We start from the raw sequence: 19435 nt of genomic DNA on the forward strand, positions 1-19435 counted from the left end.
AGGGTTTTTATGGTTTTTTTCCTTTTATTTTTCCTCTTCTCTCTATTCATTTTTCCACCTCACAGGATTTTTTTAAGGTTCCTAAAGATGCCTGCTATTGTTACAATGATGTGATACTGTAAATCCTCTTTCTTATCCATGTCATGGTAGTTTTCTTTCAATTTAAGCCTGCCTAACATCTTTTCAGTAACAAACCAAACTTTCCTGTACATCCTATTCAGTCTTATTGTTTCTTTATTGAACAGTAGTATTTTTCAAGTGGAGTTTGAGTGATTTATCTCTTGGAGATTTTGGAGGATTTAACTTCCACATGAATAATAGGACCTAGTGCTCTGTAGTCTATAGCACATCAATTGCAGAGGAGATGAAAGAATTTCTCCTCAGCTCTGAGCTGGTTGGAATCTGGACTATACTTCAGAGTTGTTTGCTTGGAAGTTTTTATTTCTTTCTATTCCTTCCATATAATTTTCTTTATTACTCACTTTTGTCTGAACTTTACCATCACCATTATAGCTTCAGTTTCTTCTTTCTTATCAAGCAGGGTAAAACCTGAGTGTATTAGTTTAAAAAAACAGTCTAGTTTTTTGTGGGCGGGAGAAAGCTGCTCAAAGCTTCTACTATGTCTGGCACAGAGCCAAGCGCTGAAGACTCTGACGATGGGCAGGTGCTGTGACCAGCACTGGGAATGCCCATGCGGCCCGGGTGGCACAGCCAAAAATGTGCGGCCAGAGCCCTCCTGGGGCCAGGGGAGGCTGCATGGCCGAGGCCCTCCCGAGGCCAAACCCCTCCTGAGGGCAGGAGCAGCGTGCCCAGGGCCACCCATGTGGTGCCAGCAGGGACCAAGTGGCCAACAACAAAAACATGGCAAACAATTCCCCGACATGGAACACAGTCGAGATCAACCTTTTTGGCATAGCGAAGCTCAATAAGAACTTTTCAATTGATAAAACTTGAGAACAATAATACCTACGGACAACGATTTTCTTCTGAGTCAGAGAAGAGGAAAAGTGAGGACATGTGAGGAGAACCAACATGGTGGCACCGAGGTCAGTGAAAGGAGGGAGGGGAAGGAAGTGCTTTGGGCATTGGAGCTGAGATTCTTCTGCAAGCTGTGGTGAGGACTATGATACAACAAATGATTTCCCTGTAATTCATGAAGTGCATGGGGGGGATGCAGAGATCCACGCTCAGCCCATGAGGAAAAGTGCTCATGCTGGAGCACGTGGATGCTGAAAAGCTGTAATCTAGTGAGGAACTCGAAGAGAGAGAGCAGACCCTTTCTTCCAGAGATAGAGAGCCCTTGCTTCCGAACTAGAACAGCTTCTCCTAAAAAGACTAAACCCCATGAACTAAAATGACCCACGATGTGCAGTATTGGGAAGACTGCACCGTTCGTGGGAGGGAGTCATGTTACAACAGGTCGGATGGGCTGCTATTTGTGAATGTGAAAACCATGCTGGAAAAGTTCACAGAGAACTATCCCCATGGGAAGGATCCCACGGCACAGCAGAAGGAGGAAACTCCTTTCCTTAAGTGTACTGAAGGAAGATTTTTAGGAAGTGACAAAGACTGACCAAAACCCCATGTTTTTGTCTCCTTGCACAGTCAGTGTGAAAGAGGGAGGGATTGGGAAGGAAAGGTGTTCTAAAGGTTTATTTTAGTTCTCATTACCCTTTTTACTTTTAATTCTGTTAACAATAAATCTTCTTTATACTGTTTGAGTTTTGAACCTGTTTTGCCTTAGAGTGGTTTTTCCCCTAATCCTTATCTCACTCATGAAGTTTTTGTTTTAATTTCCCCTCCTCTGCTCAGCTATAGCAGAGGAAAATAAGTGGATAGTTTTTTGTGGGTGCCTGGCTTCTAGTCAGTGTCAAAACCCCAACAATTGTGGTGGAGACATTCAAAATACCACTGAATTTATTTCAGCGTCTGAAGTAAAACCCTTGATATTTCCAAGAACCCCTAGTATTTACTGACTTGTCCAAGATTAAAAGTCATATCTATGTATTGTTTCTGATCAGGATATCTAAATCTACCTTGTTCTTTTGTATTTTCATAAGAAAATGTGGATAATTTTTGTCCTCTGGAGCTACAAGATGAGTAGATGTACTCAGTGTGCCAGGCCCATTCTTACTCTGATCATCTTTTCTTAAATGAGCTGAGCCATTCTTTTCATGTTTTTGCTGACCTCCAAAACATTTCGTTTATTAGTATCTCTAGTTCAAATTAGCATTGCTTTTCTTTTTATTGTCTGTCTCCAGGCATTCAAATATAACCTGGTATTCCAGCTTTGAATGGTGAGTGTAATTTGGTTTCCTGTTACCACCAAGATTAGTACTTTAACCTCACTTTAACCTGAAGTGGATGCCTTCAAATGAAGCTAAGACCTTCTCAAAGAGGTGCATTTGGTTTTGTACAGCGTTCTTTTGCTGTTTCAGTCATAGGCCTGCTTTTGTCCCTGAGCAATCACCCTCACCCTTCCTTCTTCTGTCACTTTTTAAAACTAGAACTGATCTGATCTTGCCCTCTGGGTTTTCTTGTAGAACAGGGCATCGAGGACTCATCAGATTTTTGTTTACTTTCTTGGAAAACTTGGTCAAATTGCTTCTGCTTGGGTGTAAATATAACATGTGCCTGCAAAGCTTAAGATAGGTAACTTAAGTGTAGCTGGCAAACATTTATTTATTTGACTTTGTCAATAGCACTACTGTTGGGGTTCCTCCCCCCTGCCATGGGGTCCTGGGAGAGGGGACCCTGGGGTAGAGGCATGGCCTAGGCATGGGATCTCCCTGCTCCCTGGTCACGTGTACCCTAATCCTGTTCCCCATTGGTTATTTTGAGTTCCCCTGCCTGGGGAGGACCCTGGTTGTCCTGTGATTGCTCAGTTCTTCAGCAGTCCCCTGGCCATGTGGCTGGAGAATAAAGATCTCTGAAACTTCTATCAAGAATCGCTCCCTATTTCTTTCCACGGGCCTCACTGTCTAATGCATGTTGCAGGAGACCCCACTGCAACATGCTACAAAGGGGAAGGAAAATGTAGAGCCTCGCTCACTTTCTTGCTTCCCTTTTTGGTGGTTGTTGGCTTTTTTCTCTGGTTAACCCTCAGTAATGACTCTTGGGCCAGGCAGTGATAATGGGACCTGTGAGAAGGTAATAATCCTTTCCCCACCAAATTGTGTTGGGTTGTGCTGTTAGGTAACATTGGCAGAAATTTGGGTGTATGCACATGAGGAGCAAAATTATAGTTTGTGAATCATTAGATTTTTAAGGTTTTAGGTTTTTAGAGCTGGAAAGTAGCTTTCTCACATGCTTTAATTTTTTTCATGCTTTTGTTTGTAATTGAGTAAAAAAATTCACCTGAATATGTATGTATACAAAAGGATGTGACCCTCACAAACAAGTGAATATTTGAGCTTCCCATAGAGACTGAAAGATTCAACTGGCTTGATGTTTTCACAAATGTCTGTAAAGGGACTTCATAACTGACTACTAAACATTTTAAAAAGAGCCGTATAAGCTGATACCACATCTCATCTACTGAAATGAAGAAGAATATGATACCTGCTTTTTTCTGTAGACTTTTTTTTTGTCATTGGTAACATTTTTGTCCCAGATTCAGAGCATCACAGATGAATCTCGAGGCTCAATTAGAAGAAAAAGCTAATCCAGTCCATTGTCCATTGTCCAAGATGCTCAGGCACTGCTGACTAATGATTACCAAGCGGAAGAGGTAGTTGGACATAGTGCTGACTAGACATATTTTCCATTGCAACACTTGAAGTGCCACTACTGCAAACTGAACTACACATGAACAATTTAATCATTCATTGTTATGGAGGAATTTTTAATATTTTTTTCTACATTCATTATCTTAACCCGTATTTCTTGTCTCTAGATGATGCTTCTGCGACATGAACTATATTCTCTTTCTCAAACTTACTTTCCGTAAAAGAAACACATTTCTGAGATTTCCTGTTTTCTTAAGAGCCAGAAGCAGGGTGTTACATTAATAAACATATTTCATGCTTTCACAAACCATTGACTTCCTTTATAGTTTCTCTGTTGAAATACTGAAGATTCGCAGAGACTGTATTGATATACTAGGTCTTTTAAGGAGATTTCTATGCTTATTTGCAAGCCATTATTAACCTATATATGTCACTACTGCTTTCTGCATGGTGACAGTGAAAGGAAATGGACTGATGTAATCAATGAGTTTAGAGTGCACTTGAAGCGTTGCTCATATCTAAAATGTGTAGCCTAGTTTGTAGAAGTGCTATATACCATTGTATTTCCCTTTCATCATGGAGTGAGAGAGCAAAGTGTTGTGTTTCATGAATTGAATTTGGTATCAAAATAGCACTAACAAGAATGTGGTTTTGTTGTGTTTGCATTTTTATAAATGTGTATTATAGGTCCAGAATTTCTCTTGGTCTCACTGTCTTTCTAAACATGGCAAATTTTCTTCCATTGAAGTATAGTTGAACTGAACTCATCTTACGGTTGTTCCTTTGAAATTTTAGTCCATCAGATATTGTTCCATGGTATTTATAATATTGGCATGTATTTGTTAGCTTCTTTCATTCTCCTCATAGAATTGTATTCACAGGAATTTCTGATTTATGGCCTTGAATCATCATTTAATCATCTGTGAACATAGGAAGACCATCAAACTAAGAGATATTTATATGAACCTCAGAAATTAACTCTAGAATTTGGGAATCCTGAAGGATAAGGACTAGGAAATAATTTAGGGAATATACAGAAGCTCAAAGGCATTTAAAACCACCTGCAATTACAATTTGTCAACCACTAGAGGAATTGCTTTTCTGAGACGAAAGTAGTATTCTCATCTGCTTGGGTTTTATTCATGCTTTTTATTGACCTGCATGAAATTCTTAATCAACATATATGTGGAGGGATCATGATGATGTCTAACATGTGAATAATTGGGGTTCCCAAACAGAACAGGAGCTTCAACTCATGATTTAACAAGTCTCTGAATAGCTTTCATAACTGTTAAACATAAAGCAAACAAACAAACAAACAAACAATCACAGGGAAAAAAAGAAATACCTCCTCCAAAGCAGAAAACTCCAAAGCATAAAAAGAATCCTGCCCCCAAATACCAATTCATTTATAATTTTCAGAGTCTAAGTTACTGTATTTGTGTTGCATTTGATGGAAATAGAGAAGTCTATGGACAAAGTATTATGAGGGAAAGTAAGTAAATAATGTGCTAAATATTTAATCTTTCTTTTCTCCAAAGAAGCAAGGGGAATGGAAAATAGAAAACACGATATTCTTCCAACATGCACTTTTGTGTTCTTGAAGTTGATTTGAGTTTCTACTGTTAAAAGGGAAGAGAAGGCCCCTTCATGGCTAGATTGGTTGGATTTGTTATGTAATATACTCTTGCAGGCATAAATAATCTAATTTAATAATCTAAATCTACAGCTAGCCTTCAATTCAGCCAGTCCCATACTGGCGTCATGAGAGTGATGTGGTAGTTCAGCTAAAGGCATGTGAAATGGACAATGTTTACAACAGTATCTGTGAAATAATGTAACTCATGAACAATGAGAGTACTGGCTTTCAAGTTTTTCATTGGCAAAATGCCCTGATGTTAATAAAGTACTCTCTGGTGAAATTCAACTTCACTTGAGTTCATTACAAAAGTAATGTTCCAGGTAAGATGTAGTCTTGCAAATATAAACAATTAAGTACATTTTTACAAGCAATTTCACTTCATGCTAAAGTCACAATAGTCTCATATTTGTTCACAAAGTAAGGTGCATTTTTCTTTAACCTCTTTGGTTCTCCTGCTGTGAAATTCCTTTTCAAAATTTTAATAATGTGTAATTTGAAAATGCTAGTTTTGACTGAATCTTGGGGTGATTATTTGTTTTGTGGCCAGGCCCAGCTGATCCATGATAGAAACACTGCCTCACACTCTGCTCCAGCAGTTGAAGCAAGTGTGGCTGCTGCTGTGCCAGAGAAAGTGCAAATGACCTGGACTAAAGAAAAGTTTGTAGCGGAAAAGCATAAAAACAAGGATTCAAATGTGTCTGGCTTTAAAGATATTTTCAACATGAAGCCGTAAGTATGCATGTGGTATTTGGAGCTTTTTATTTCATTGTGCGTATTTTAATGGGGGGAGGGGTTCTAGTTGGTTGTTTTATCTGCGTTTTGTTTTTTAAGTGATTCTGCTTTATTTAAACTTGAATACAAAAATAATCTTTTCATGCACTTCACTTAAATGGCATCCTTATAAAAATAGTATGTACTTGGGTAGAACGACTGTAAAGAGAATGTTTTGAGTGAAGTTTAAATATAGCAGACTTCAAGCTGTAAACTCAACATCTGGATTGTACCAGAAAGCATATATGTTAAAAAGCTTAATGATAACTCCTTCTTTCTCCCTCTGGGTGAAAAATTAGTGTATTTTTGTTGTGTTTGGTACTAGAGGGAGTACCAAAGAAGCAGATAGTCTTTCAAGACACTTAGGTTGTGTTTTTGATTTTGGGTGCATGTTTTTTGGGTGTGGGGGGTGTTTTATTGAACAAAGGAAGAGAGGGGGAGTTGGGGTTTTTTTTTTGGTTGGTTGGCTTTTTAATGGACATTCAGTGCTCATCCTGTAAATTAAAGCAATATAAAACTTGTGTAAATATGTATGTCTTGCTATATTAAATATTTCCTGTTTTAAATATTCCCTAATGTCTTCTTCTTAGATAGATAAGAGCTACTCCTTGTGTCAAACCAATGTAGTAGACACAAAAACAATGACAGAAGGAGATCAGTTTGTTTGTTTCCTCATGTTGTGATTTTAGAAGAATAGCTTAAATTATTTTCTGCACATGACCAAACCAAAACTGTGGATGTCAAGGGAAATCTTAATATCTAAAGAAAACGTATCTTAAATCTAGGACTTTTGGGCAATGTGGTTAGAAAGCATATTTAAAATCAGTACCTAAAATCCTAAGTTGGTTTGTGGATTTGCTTTGAGCTCTTTAGAAACAGTTTGCGTTCTGCAGATTCCAAAAATTACTGTGGTCATGCTCTAAAGCATTGTCCTGGGCTCCATTATACTCTAATCGTTAAAGGCTTTTAAAATTAGTATCTTTGAAATAGTTCTTATCACTACTTTAGAATTGTGCAAGACACTGATTTCAGATATTATTATTTTAAAACTACAATGTGTAGTTGGGTAGAAATTACAGTTCAAACTTGGTGTGCCTGTACAGTATATTAATATCGTTGACTTAATAATGTACCTGATGGCATAATTTTTTTTTCTATGCATTTGCTTCCCTTTCACATAGAGAATGGGGAAATCTGTAAGTCTAAATTTCACTTCACTTAAACAACATAGGCTGGGTTCTCTGGTTCTTGTGATCTTTTACATTTTATGCATGTTTTTAAATCATAATTTGCAATGCATTTATTCTTTTGTTCCTTTTTTAATATAATGTGATATAGCACGTCGCTGAAAAAATATTCATCATTGTGACTTGTTAATGTTCTCTTAAGTATTATCAGATTTCTATTCAAGCTAAGTCACAAAACATGTGTTTTAGTTTCTGTAAGAATATAAATATTGACAGTACTCCTCTGCACCAGCATAGTATTTAGTGTTCTAATTAACTACATTTAAAATTGAATATATTTTTATTCTGGAAGAATAGCCTCTCATTGTGCTATAACTACTTGCACAATAAGGAATATTTGTTCCCAAAGGAAACTTTCATGTTTCATCAAAAGTCAGTTCTTGCCTGCCTTCTAGCAACCCATGCATGTGTAGAAATAACGTAAGTTCAGACATATATGACAGCACACAAAAATGGGATACTACATCTCTTGAGCGAAATTCACTTGACTGCTCTGCTTTTTTTTAGAGTTCAGCATTTTCTTAATTTTATCTGCTTAACAAATTGAGCTTCTTTTGAAAATTTTGGAAGTTTACTTTGTCTACTATGTATGATTTCAGTTCTACCAGTGTTTGAAGGATAAGTGATGTTAGTAAGCCTCAGTTCATATTTTACACAACGCAAGCCTTTATTTCAGTGCTGAATTTTTGCCCACAGTCACAAAGTTACACCCTGCATTTTGTTTTTAGTTTAACAATGTTTCAGCTTCAATATTTATATATCTAAGTTATACAATCTTGCCTTTCTTCATAGTTCTTGTTTGGTCGTCTCAAATGCAGTTCTGCTTCTAACAGACTGAGCTTCAAGCGTTCCTTTGTTCCATATATGGTTTTTGTACAGTTGGTTCTTAGGATAGATGGGCATCGTGATAGAAAATCCCCCAGGAGGGACTGATAAACTCAGTTTTAGAAATGTCATTCTCTTGTAGGGGGAAGATTGGAGGTGGCAGTGTATAGAGAATCAATTGAATTGATAGGGCTGGTTTTCACTGGCCACTAAATTTCAGGCCAAATGCCTTTTAACTATTTATTAAAAAAAAAAAATCTATTTTTGGGCAGCAGATCTTTTGGATAAATGGACTAAGTTAGAGTTTGAATATTTTGGTCACATTGTAGCATATGACTCATTTCTAGCCATGGCTAACTTTACACAGATGGCTGTTTCTCAGGAACTGTAAGGAAACTGTTCTTTTATTTTGTTCTGAAAAGCAACTAAACCATACAAGAGAAAGACTAAAATTAGGACATTTTTAAAATCCTAGCCGTTTTTTCTTCCTGTGCACAAATCTACAACAATTACATTTGTAGATGCATCAAGGAAAATACTAGGTAATGATGATAATGTAAGGGAATAGGCTCAATTTCAGTTCACTGCTTACTGCCTTACTCTTACGGCGTGAGAAGCTAGTAATTTTTTCAAAATTCTGTGGTGTTTCTGAATTTTCTTCACTGGCTTATAGAATTTTGTAATGTTTCCAAAGGAGCATGAATAAAACCTTGTACTGTACAGCATAAATACTGTGATCTTTCCATTGCATACCTGTAATTTCATTGTCTGGGAATTCTTGTATAAATCCAGTTACTTTTTTGTATAACTCAAACTGGATTCTTAGTGGTTCTTGTCTGAACTTTAATTTCTATTGAAACCAAAGTTTTGATTCATATTGGTAAAAGATAATTGACAACTGGAAGATTTGTGCATTCTGACAAATTACTTAGAACTGCTTGAATTTCAGACTTAAATGTTCTTGTCAAAGGTATTGAATTTTCTTATTTATTTTGAATATGTACAAATACTAGTGTCCATGAAAATAGCTTGTTTTACATACTTGTAATTTCAAATAAATAACATATGATTCAATTACATAAGTATTATGACAGTGCTTAAAAATGTTTCTTTGCATGCTAGAAATCAGTCAAATGTGAGAAGAATGCACACTGCTGTGAAGCTCAACGGAGTAGTGCTTAATAAATCACAGCATGCTCAGCTAGTTCTCCTGAATATGCCTGGACCTCCTAAAAACAGAAAAGGGGATGAAAACTGTATCCTCTACTGTATTTATTCCATATTTCTTGAAATTGAGAGTTTCATTTTTGTCATTCTGCCATTACCTGTTGGGATAACCAATAGTAAGTATGGTAAGCATAAGTCTGCCTTTAAGAAAGTGACACAAAGAGAGTTAGAAAAAAATCTTGGTAGTGGTGAGGGAGGGGGGTTTTCTATTGATATAAAGCATTTCTTAAATTTGAACTAATTTTAAAATTTCCTACTTTTATCTTTTTTTGTAGGTGATTAGGGAAAAACTAGGAATTTCCCCCAAGTTAGGCCTCACTTCCACTTGAATAACCAGTAATGGGACAGTAAAGGGTGACACATAAAAACTCTTTGATGAAATTGTTGAACTTTATTTTCGCATTATATGTCAGACTTTTTGAGAGATTACTAGCTATTTTGTTTCTCTTCTGAATAAATTCCTTGACCAGATGGTATTTCAGACATGGAATTTCTGGAAGTTCTGACAGAAGGTCTGGATAGAGTTCTCCTAGTCCGAGGCAGTGGACGTGAAGTGATCACCATTTATTCTTAATCTGTTTGCATGTGGTTTTCACACACAACACACCACCACCATAAGAAAACAAAGTTTTTTGCCATAATTTGAGCAGCTTCATTGTGTTCTAGTGCGTTGAAAATTACCTGCAAGCTGAATCTTATGATGATGTATTCTTTTTTTCCTAATAAGATGTTATATTTAAATAATATTTTAAGCAAATTTAGGTAGAAAATATTTCTATGGGGAATTGATAAATGGTGGATGGGTTAGGATATTTATGTGTAGCATATTCTGACACTTCTTAAGCTGTGGTAAAACAAAAAAATTGGTAATGCAATCGTATTTTTAAAGATATAGAAATGTAAGCAACTTTTGATTATTTTAATCTTTGTTCTGCATCATAATAAAAGGGAAGGTTTGTAGGAAAGGTTGTCTTCTTTCTTTACCAAAATGCTGCTGTGTTGCTTCTGTTGGAATTAGTCCTGGTTCAGGAACCTTCCTTCAGAGATATATATAGCCAGTCAAATTTGTCTATGACATGCATAGAGTGTTTCCCTGAAGTTCATGATTTGCCATACCTGTTAAAAATAATATTTCTGTATTTAAAATACTTAGGTAGCTGAAACCACCAGGTGACAGCAAATAGACAAGTTGTGTGGGTTCTTTTCTATGAGGTACTGGCAGTTACCATTATCTTGCACCATTATACCAGTGATGAAACATGAGAGCATCCACCTCATAGGAAGGCGATGGTGCAGAAACTTCACCCGGTTCCAAATATAATTTAACAGTTGATAAACCACAGCAAGGTGGTTAATGAAATGCAGTCTCTTGTTTTCAGATATGTATATTTTGAAAATGTTGTATGTATGCTGCTGTTTGAAATAAAATCTGCTTTTCTCAACTGAACTAGCTCCTAAGTGTTTTTCACTTGAAATTTTTGAACAGTTTAGCTTAGGTATTCAATAGAAACTCTTTGCTTCTTTTATAATTCTGTTCCTTTTCAGGCACTCTTTAGCTTTGTAAATGTTGTTTAAGACCTAAAGTGTATCAGAAGATTGTCCTGCTGTAAAAAGAATGGGTCTATTTAGACATATAGACACTTATTTTGGTTTTTCTTTTTCTTATTCCTTTGTAATACAATCAAGACATCTGTTGCTCAGACTAGAACAGCAGTGATGCAGTGCCCAAGTACCTGGCTAGGCTCAAGGCCAGGGTTTTTATCATAACACTCTCAGCTGAACTAAGACAAAGCTATAAACAGCAAAAGCTGAAAACAGCCATTACCTGTCCCTGTAGTTTGATGCACAGGAACAGAGGGAACAAAAAGGTAATCAGATGACCCAGTGAATTCCTGATGACTCAAAAACACTGCTGGGTTACATCAAAAGGCATTTGGAAAGGCATGCTGCACACCAGAATGCCCCCATATACCACTGAGTGTGACTGCAGCAGTATGCCTTGAGTTAGGAATAGGTTTTTGCATAGTCACTCAGAGGTACCTTGGGGGTGCACCAAAGACACTGCAGGGGCTCTTACGTGCAATGAAAGGCACATGGAGGCCCTGTGGACAGATGAGAAGGCATCTGAAGGTTCTAGATTTGCACAGCAGATCAATTGAATTAAAAAGCATTCTCAGACCAGTGAGGAGAAGAGAAACATCAGCAGATGCCCCTACTGCACTCCAGGTGGCTCTAGGCTTTTCATGGGACATATTAAAAGGCACTCCACGGGCTGTTGTGCAGGGCCATCAGCAGGCATTTATAGACAACTGTAGATGGCTTATAGTAAAAGTAATGATAAAAATTTAGAGATAAGCTTTCAGAGCCATCAGGGACCTACCAAAGGCTCTATGAGTGCCCTTAGGTGCAAGGCGAGACTGACAGAGGTTCCTGTGGGCATAACAGAAGGTATTTGATAAACTTACAGAAGCGGTAGAGAACAAACCTTCAAGCTGGAAAGTACAAAACATCAACTTAGAAAGGAAGCTTTCAATGATCCAACAGCAGATGGGCTTCTGAGACTTTTATACATCCTTTTGTGTTACAGGGACCACCCATGCTGTGATGGAGGAGGATGTACGAACACTTCCATGTCGGCTTCATTTTTTTGAGATTTGCTTGTAGGTGCACAATATTAAGAATTATGGGCTATAAGTTATCAAACACTATGATTTAAAGTGGTGGATAGGTGAATTCACGTGCAAGACTAGTCAGGGCAAAATGTCATTGAGGCCTTATTTCTGATGATAGTTTGTTATATTTCTTTATGACCTCGTAAGAAAAAGCTACAGGACAATTTTGCACCTATTCTCGCCTGCAAATTGCTGTCTCCTACAGCCTTTAAATATGTTAGGAAGTGAGGTAAAAATCCATTAACTTATGGCAGTAAACATAGACCGCAGATCCAACAGCTGCTGAACTCCTGAGGCATTCATGCTTTTTGGTGTCAGGTAGTAAACGCACCCATGATGCAGGAGGAAGTATGAATGCACTTGTCTGTTGGGTATGTAATTCTTTTGGATTTTGGTCATAGGTGCACAATATTAAACCTTACGTGTTATAAGCTATGAAATACCATTACTTGAGTGGTGAATAGTTAAATTCACATGCTAGAATGGTCTGGAGAAAGAGATTGTGCCCATCTTTGTCATTTGCTTTTTGTGGTATTTCTTAATGAGTTTGTGAAGTTAAATCATAGAGTAGGTTGTCCTGTAAATTTGAGAGATGCAAAGGACAGTGGCATAAGATTTAGGTAGTAGAGCAAGCTCAGAGTTCCTGTGATGCTAGGATTCTAAATGGGCTGCCAAGAAGCTTTTGGATCTTCAAAAATTAGAGCTAGAAACACCTTTAACTCCTGCTCACTCCTGGAGCTGATCTCTCTCAAGAGTCAGGGTTAACTGCTGGTGAAGCTTAGGTGGTAGAGCAAGTGCCGAGTTGCAGTGTTTGGTCAGCAGCTGGACTAGGCAATTGATGTAGGTTTATTCCAAAACAGCTTCCCTCTCTCTTTACCTCAGAACTCAATGACATTGAGTATCAATGAGACCATTATTTGCCTGAAATACCAGGGGGTTTTCAGTTCTAAAAACTCTTCTAAGGACACAAATCAAAAAAGGTTGCAAATGGAAACAGGATTATATTTTATGGTGGGGGGTTTGTCTTTTTTTTTCCTTTTTTCCTTCTATCTTTTTCCTTTTTTCCTTCTGTCTTTTTCAGAACCAATGCTCACAAGCATTAACACAATGCACACATGTAGGCAGGATCAGGCTGATGTGTTCTTCAGTTTAGCTTGAAAAAATACCCTTGCAGTCTGGCAAAGAAAAGCCACCAAGACTAGCAGCAGGAGTACAGGCCAAGCAGTCCCTGTTTCCTGAAGAGTGAGGATGTGGAGAATGAGGATCAGTATTGACCAAACACAAATGTAGAAGAGGTATGTAGTACTGTAGAATATTTTCAAAAGTATGACACGAGTCAATGACAAGCACACTTTTTACTTTTCAAAACTTGCCCAGCTGTGCTTCTTGGCCAGGGATGTATGAGAAGTGCATGCAGGGACAGCTGAGAAGCAATAGATCCAGATAGTGCAGCAAGCCTGGAGTCCTTTTAAAGCACAGGCTCTTTTGCATAAGCAAGATCCCCTGAGGAAATGGAGCTAAGGGTAGTGGCAGTGCTCACTCCCTCTCCAAACTTCCACTCAACAAGAGGAACAGGACATAAGTGGTGCCTTGATAGTGCAAGAGCAGCAGGCATGCACTTGCCTAGCCACAGTGGGATTGGTGCTGTTGAAAGCCTGCAAGAGCAAGGTGAGGTCTGCCCTGGCACTTTCTGTATGGGAGAAAGTGCTGGACTCTGGAGAGAGTGAGAGAATGCACTGGCACAGTTCATTGGTAAGACAAGCACGTAGCCCCAGGGTTGGTGGTTCTGTTGAAAGGCTGGCAGGAGAAGATAAGGGTCAGCTTTCTGTCCTGACTCCTTTTGTGTGAGAACAGTTGCTGGACGTTTTCAATTTTGGAGTTGCACTTGAAATGAGTTTGAGTGTGTGATGGTACCTTTAGCTGGCAAGGCAAGGACATAGCTCTATCTAGTGGTGCTGTTGAACAGTGACAGGGAGGAAGGAGGTAAAAGCCAGCAACAGCTTTTTGTCCTGGCTCCTTTTGTGTAGGGCCCATTGCTGGATATTTTCAATTTTGCAGCTGGGCACTGTGGAGACTGAGATAGTGATGGTGCCTTTAGTTTGCAAGAGAAGTGAATAGCAGTAGTGTTGGTTATGCTATGGAAAACCCTGCCAGAGGAACATCAACAGCTCTCTATCCTGGCACATTTTGTGTGGGAGGAGTTACTGGCCATTTTCAGTTTTTGAGCTGGACTCCCCCGAGAATGCAAGAATCTGATGGTACCTTTAGTTGACAAGGTAAGTGTACAGCACCAGTGTTGGTGGTGCTATTGAAAGGCTGCCAAGGGAAAGTGAATGCTCTTCAGAAAGCTCTTTTACGTTTTTTACAAAGGGTGTTTAAAAATTTGCTGGTGTCTACTAACATTTGTGTATGTCAAGTTTGGGGGTTTACCTGTGATACTACCACTGTTTATCCTGAATGACACACTTTTCTTATTGCTGCTTAATTTTGTGCTGTTAACAGATAAATAAAATGCTTGGATCCCAATTTGCTTTAAGATGCATGGAGTGGGTTTTCCTGGCAACACTCAAGCAAAATGACAAAATTGTTTAGATCAGTTGAAAAAAAACCAGCTCCATTAAATATCGCTGAAGGAAAGGGTAATGTATTGAGGGTAGAGATTGACAATAGATCACTCCAGAAAGTTTGTTTGCATCCTTGGAATGCCAAAGGCTTACTCTCTCCCGTAAGATTTATTTCTGGAATTATCTATGAGGGTGAAAGGGAAAACCACAGTTTGTTATTGGAGATATTGCTGTAGGCTGAAGTAGACAGCCCTGGCTGTGTTCCTCACTGAAATGAAGAAAATTTTATGTCTATCTGAATGAACTGTCTTTTTTGCCAAAACTATTATTCACATTAGACACAACAGTACAAAACGCCACTACCTCTGTCCTCTGTTACTAAGTGAACATAATCACCTCTTAGAAACAACTGGGAAAAAATAATATGCACACATATCTATACCACTACCTATATGTATGCCTGTAGGCCTGTATTTATTCCTAGCTCTTTATGTATCTCTATACCCACTTCCTGGGTTAGTGCAAACAAACCTCACATCACAGCTGACAGATCCGTGCTGTAAATCAAATCTCTCCTGATGGGAGAGAGTTTTTAAAGTCCTTGCCAGGAGTTAGTTCGAGAGACAAACGGAGACTTTCAGCCTTCACTGCTGCTAGATAGTTGTTTATTAAGTCTTATCAGAGAAATAGAGTCACTAGCATGACCCAGATGTAGCACAGAGCAGAGAATGCAGGAGAAAGCCTAATTATCAAGATTTACACAGCCTTTTAAAGATAATTTAACCCATAGTTACTGAAAACATATATTATTTTCACTTTCCTACCAATTATTCAGTAACACAGCCAGGAACTGCGGAATTTTTTGTCTAATCATCCCAAATTACTTTTACTGCAGAATATGGAGTAGTAGAAGAAGAAGGTTTGGAGAACAACAACAATCCTCCATTTTGATGTTTTTTGCTCTTAATCTATTTACTACAAAGAGAAGCCCAAAACCTCTAAGTTTTTCACCCTGTGACAATCTTACATAGTAGTCTATCACCTAATTCACACCATTGTATTTTCTAGTTCTTGTCCAATAGTTGGCAATTTTTTCCATGGTCGAAGGTCAAAACAGTGTTGTTCAGGGGGGTAAAAACCCTTCAAAACAGGCAGAGAAACATTCTCTGCACTCTGGGTTCCTACAACAGCAGTACTTGTAAGTCCAGTGGAGGGCCTGTACGGAAGGTAGCAGTTGGAAACAGCAGAGCTGCATCCAGGGCAAACGGACTCAAGCTGGAGGGAACTGCAGCAGCAATGCTCTTGCAAGAGCTGCTCATAAGCTGAGGCAGGAAACTGTGAAGGGACAACTTGTTGCTGATTCATGGAATGACCTGAGTTGGTACTGAAAGGGAAGGATCCGTTCTAGAAGTAAAAGCTCAAGAAATAGTGTCCTCCTTACTCAGGAAAAGAGGCAGGTCATGAGGAAGAAGAGGCGTCTCTTTTCTGTGTTAGAGAAACTTGTGGTGTGTGGCATAGGCTGCCTTTCAGAGAACTTTTCAGGCATCATCTCTTTTCCTGACCATGTAAACCACCTCTCTTCTTGCTATGCCTCCCAACATCTCTGTTAACACTGATGCCACACACTGATATATGCTGATAATGCGTTGAATTGCTACAAATCATTCAGATTATGATTGACTGTAAATCACTGGTTTTACCTGTCAAGCTAGTGAGAAGTTTGGATACAAATATTTTCTCTGCCTATGTTCTTCCACCAAAAAACCTCTCCAGCAAGACCTGAACCATAAGCTTTAAGCATATAAATGCTGAAGGAAAATCACAAGCTTGTCAGTATTTGAGCATATTAAGAACAATCGGCTCTCTTGCTCCTTAATAGACTTTGTACTTGGAGAAATTCTGTGTACAGTGGCCAAACCCAATTCTGATGAGAGAGAAACTAATTTGCCTGCAAGATAATATGTCCTGTGAAGCATCTAAAAAGGATCAAATGAAGGAAAGTGAGCCTTGAAAGGTCTGCAATTTCAGCCTGAGAAAGCTTGCAGGAAGAAAAACTTTAGTTTTGAATCTGCTGAGTGTGAAAAATAGAGCTGTGACTCACAGAAGCGTGCTCCTGTGAGACTTCCCTTCCTTATTCTCCCCCCTTCAGGTAGAAATATTGTGAGAGAAAATTTCACAAGATAAGGTAGAGAAGCAGTGTTCCTATATGAAAAATACTCATTCAGCACATCAGTTTGTTTCAATAGATATGCTGTGGACTCTATCAACCTCATCACATAATCTCAGAGCACTGAAGAAAACTACAACAAAAGGATTACACTTCTACTAAGCATCCATGAAGCTTATAGTTCTGTTTCATTAGGAGCAGGTTAGCTGGTGCTCAAAATGAAAATGGAAATAATAAGGAGCATAACCAAGGTTGTCTTTCAGCCTGTGAAAATCCCAACAAAGAAAGAGCTCTAAGTAAAGCTGAGGCTGTGTGATGGATCTCAGGCTCAAGAGAAACCTTCAGTCCAATGAAGCAGAGGATGGAAAAAGACAAGTCAGTGGCTCTATGCATAATTTCCCACAATACACAGCAGAAACATTAGCAGAAAGCAGAAAGAAACCATTTCTGACTGAAAGCATTTATTCTAGAAATGATGGAGAAGGAAGAAAAAAGATCATCACCATCATCTTTTCATTACAACTTCACAGAACAGATGGGCCTTTAAAAGTGTAAACAAATATTCTCAGTTTTGGAATTGGGAAGAAGGTGGAGATTTGGTCATCTACAGAGAGGCATAATTCATCTTTCCAGGGTCAGTTCCATTTAATACTTTTAATCAATGATCTGGACTCTTTCCCAAGATTGCAAAATCAGGTGACTTCAGCAGCCACAGCCCAAAGGAAGGCTAAAGTGTAACCAGAGCCACAGACTAGGAAGGACAGTGACAATAGATCACCATGGAAATAACATCAGCTTTGAAAAACAAGGGGACATAGTTTACGCTGATGAAATGGAACGGCTAGTCATTTTCAGATCCTGTGTGGGATAGTAATGGGAGATTGATGTGGAGGATTATAGACATGCTCCAGTGACATGCAGCTGGGGTGTAGAAAAAGATGTGTATCATATAAATCTTTCTTTAGCTTCCTATATTTGACAAGTAGAACATCTCTGTTTAGATAACACAGGCCTTTGGTAGATTCAGTGGTGCCCTGGTGCACATGATTGAGATTACTGTATTACAGCAGGCCTGGGCCCTAGGTTATATCACCGTGTCCCGCAGCCATAGGGAGGAGGAGGAGAGAAGATCCAGCAGGCAGGAATTGTGCAGCAAGATTGATTTATTTATTTATTTTACAAACTCTTTTATAGACTTTTTTCTTCATAGTCTGTCTAATTGGACAAAGGATCAGCCACCCCTTGGGGTGATTGGCTAAAATCCTAAAACATCCATTGTCAAAATATTTTTCTACTATACCATAAACAAGACTTTTCAAGGTTGCAGGTGGCTTGGTTGTTTACATACTCTGCTACCTCTCCTGTGAGAGAGAAAAGTCTCTCATGGACTTAGAAAATAGCAAGAAAATCCTTGCTAGCAGCATTTTTGTATCTACATTACTGCTCCTGCACTTTCTCTGCCCTCAAACTGCTTTCTTTATCATCAATGCAGGGATGTTTGACATTCTTAGAAAGAGAAAATAAACAAATTTCCTCAAAAAAAAAAAATAGCCAGGTGAAACAAGTTGTTAATTGCATTAATTTATTCAGGTGGAGTTTTAGTTTTTATTCTATGAAGTGCTTGTTGCACCACTTTTGTTGTTTCCCACAGATTTGGAGTGGGATTTCCTCCAGTTGATTGTTCAGCAGAGGGAGTGAGACTGCCTTCAAAAGTTTTGCAAGAGTTGCATCTGTGAATCGGGCACGTGAGTTGCTTTTTTTTTTTTTCCCCAGATTTTTGTAGGCTTCTGTTTTTCTCCATGGATCAGTTCACCTTGGATCAGTTTGCTCTTTTTATTCCAGTGATTTTTTTCTTTTGGACATGTGTCACGATCCATTAATACAAGTGAGGGTCGGGATGGTTTGTTTACAGATCTCAGAGTGCAAAAGGACACAAGGGATTTCAGTTTTAATCAAAACAGTGCACCTTTTTTAAGTACGCACAACATGGTAATGTGATAGAGGAGAGAAAGAGAGAGAGAGATAAAGAAAAACAAAGTGAAAGAGTAGAGAGGAAGAAAGGGGGGGGGCAATAGCTACCAATGGATGAGACAAAGTCCTTGTGGTCTGCTGCCAATAGATTTGTCTTCTTTCCGTGGGGAGATCTCATCTCAGTTATTTCAGAAAGTCCCTTTACAGCCCTTTTTAGAAACGAGGGGCAACTGGCCAAGACCATATCTATGTTTCGTAATAACGTTGCAAAACTAAAAGCTAGCACTAACATACCATAGCTAGGTACGTACCAAGCATGCCTTTCTCCTATGCTAACTATTGTTGCGGTGGGGATACTGCAACACGCATATATCAAACCAGGAGTCCCGTGGAAAGGAAATATATACGGACAGACAGATTCTTGCTAGATGTTTCAGAGATGTTTATTTCTCCAGCCGCATGGCCGGAGCTCTGCTGAGGAACTGCTCCAGTCACGGGACCAAGGGTCCTTCTGCCCGCGCAGGGGAACACAAACCAACCAATGGGGAACGAGGCTGAGCAGGGGCAGGGAAACCCCGTGTCTGTGCCCTCAGGGCCCCTCTCCCAGGGCTCCATGGCAGG

The 19435-nt window shown here is 38.8% G+C and overlaps 1 protein-coding gene across 3 annotated transcripts in view; it reads left to right on the forward strand.

Moving 5' to 3' along the window:
• The window catches only part of LOC104689256 (solute carrier family 12 member 7), a 69014-nt gene extending 58127 nt beyond the window's left edge, over positions 1-10887 (forward strand). For 2 of the 3 annotated variants that reach the window (XM_039548317.1, XM_039548319.1), the window contains exons 22-25: positions 5918-6099; positions 7323-7337; positions 9336-9469; positions 9923-10887. In XM_039548317.1, the coding sequence (XP_039404251.1) occupies positions 5918-6099; positions 7323-7337; positions 9336-9469; positions 9923-10014 (423 nt within the window). In that variant the 3' untranslated portion in view covers positions 10015-10887. The remainder of the gene's footprint in view (positions 1-5917; positions 6100-7322; positions 7338-9335; positions 9470-9922) is intronic. The other variant, XM_039548318.1, reaches the window with a different exon arrangement.
• The last annotated feature ends 8548 nt before the right edge of the window (positions 10888-19435 follow it).

The sequence above is a fragment of the Corvus cornix genome, chromosome 2 (genome assembly GCF_000738735.6).
Source record: "Corvus cornix cornix isolate S_Up_H32 chromosome 2, ASM73873v5, whole genome shotgun sequence".
Taxonomy (NCBI): domain Eukaryota; kingdom Metazoa; phylum Chordata; class Aves; order Passeriformes; family Corvidae; genus Corvus; species Corvus cornix.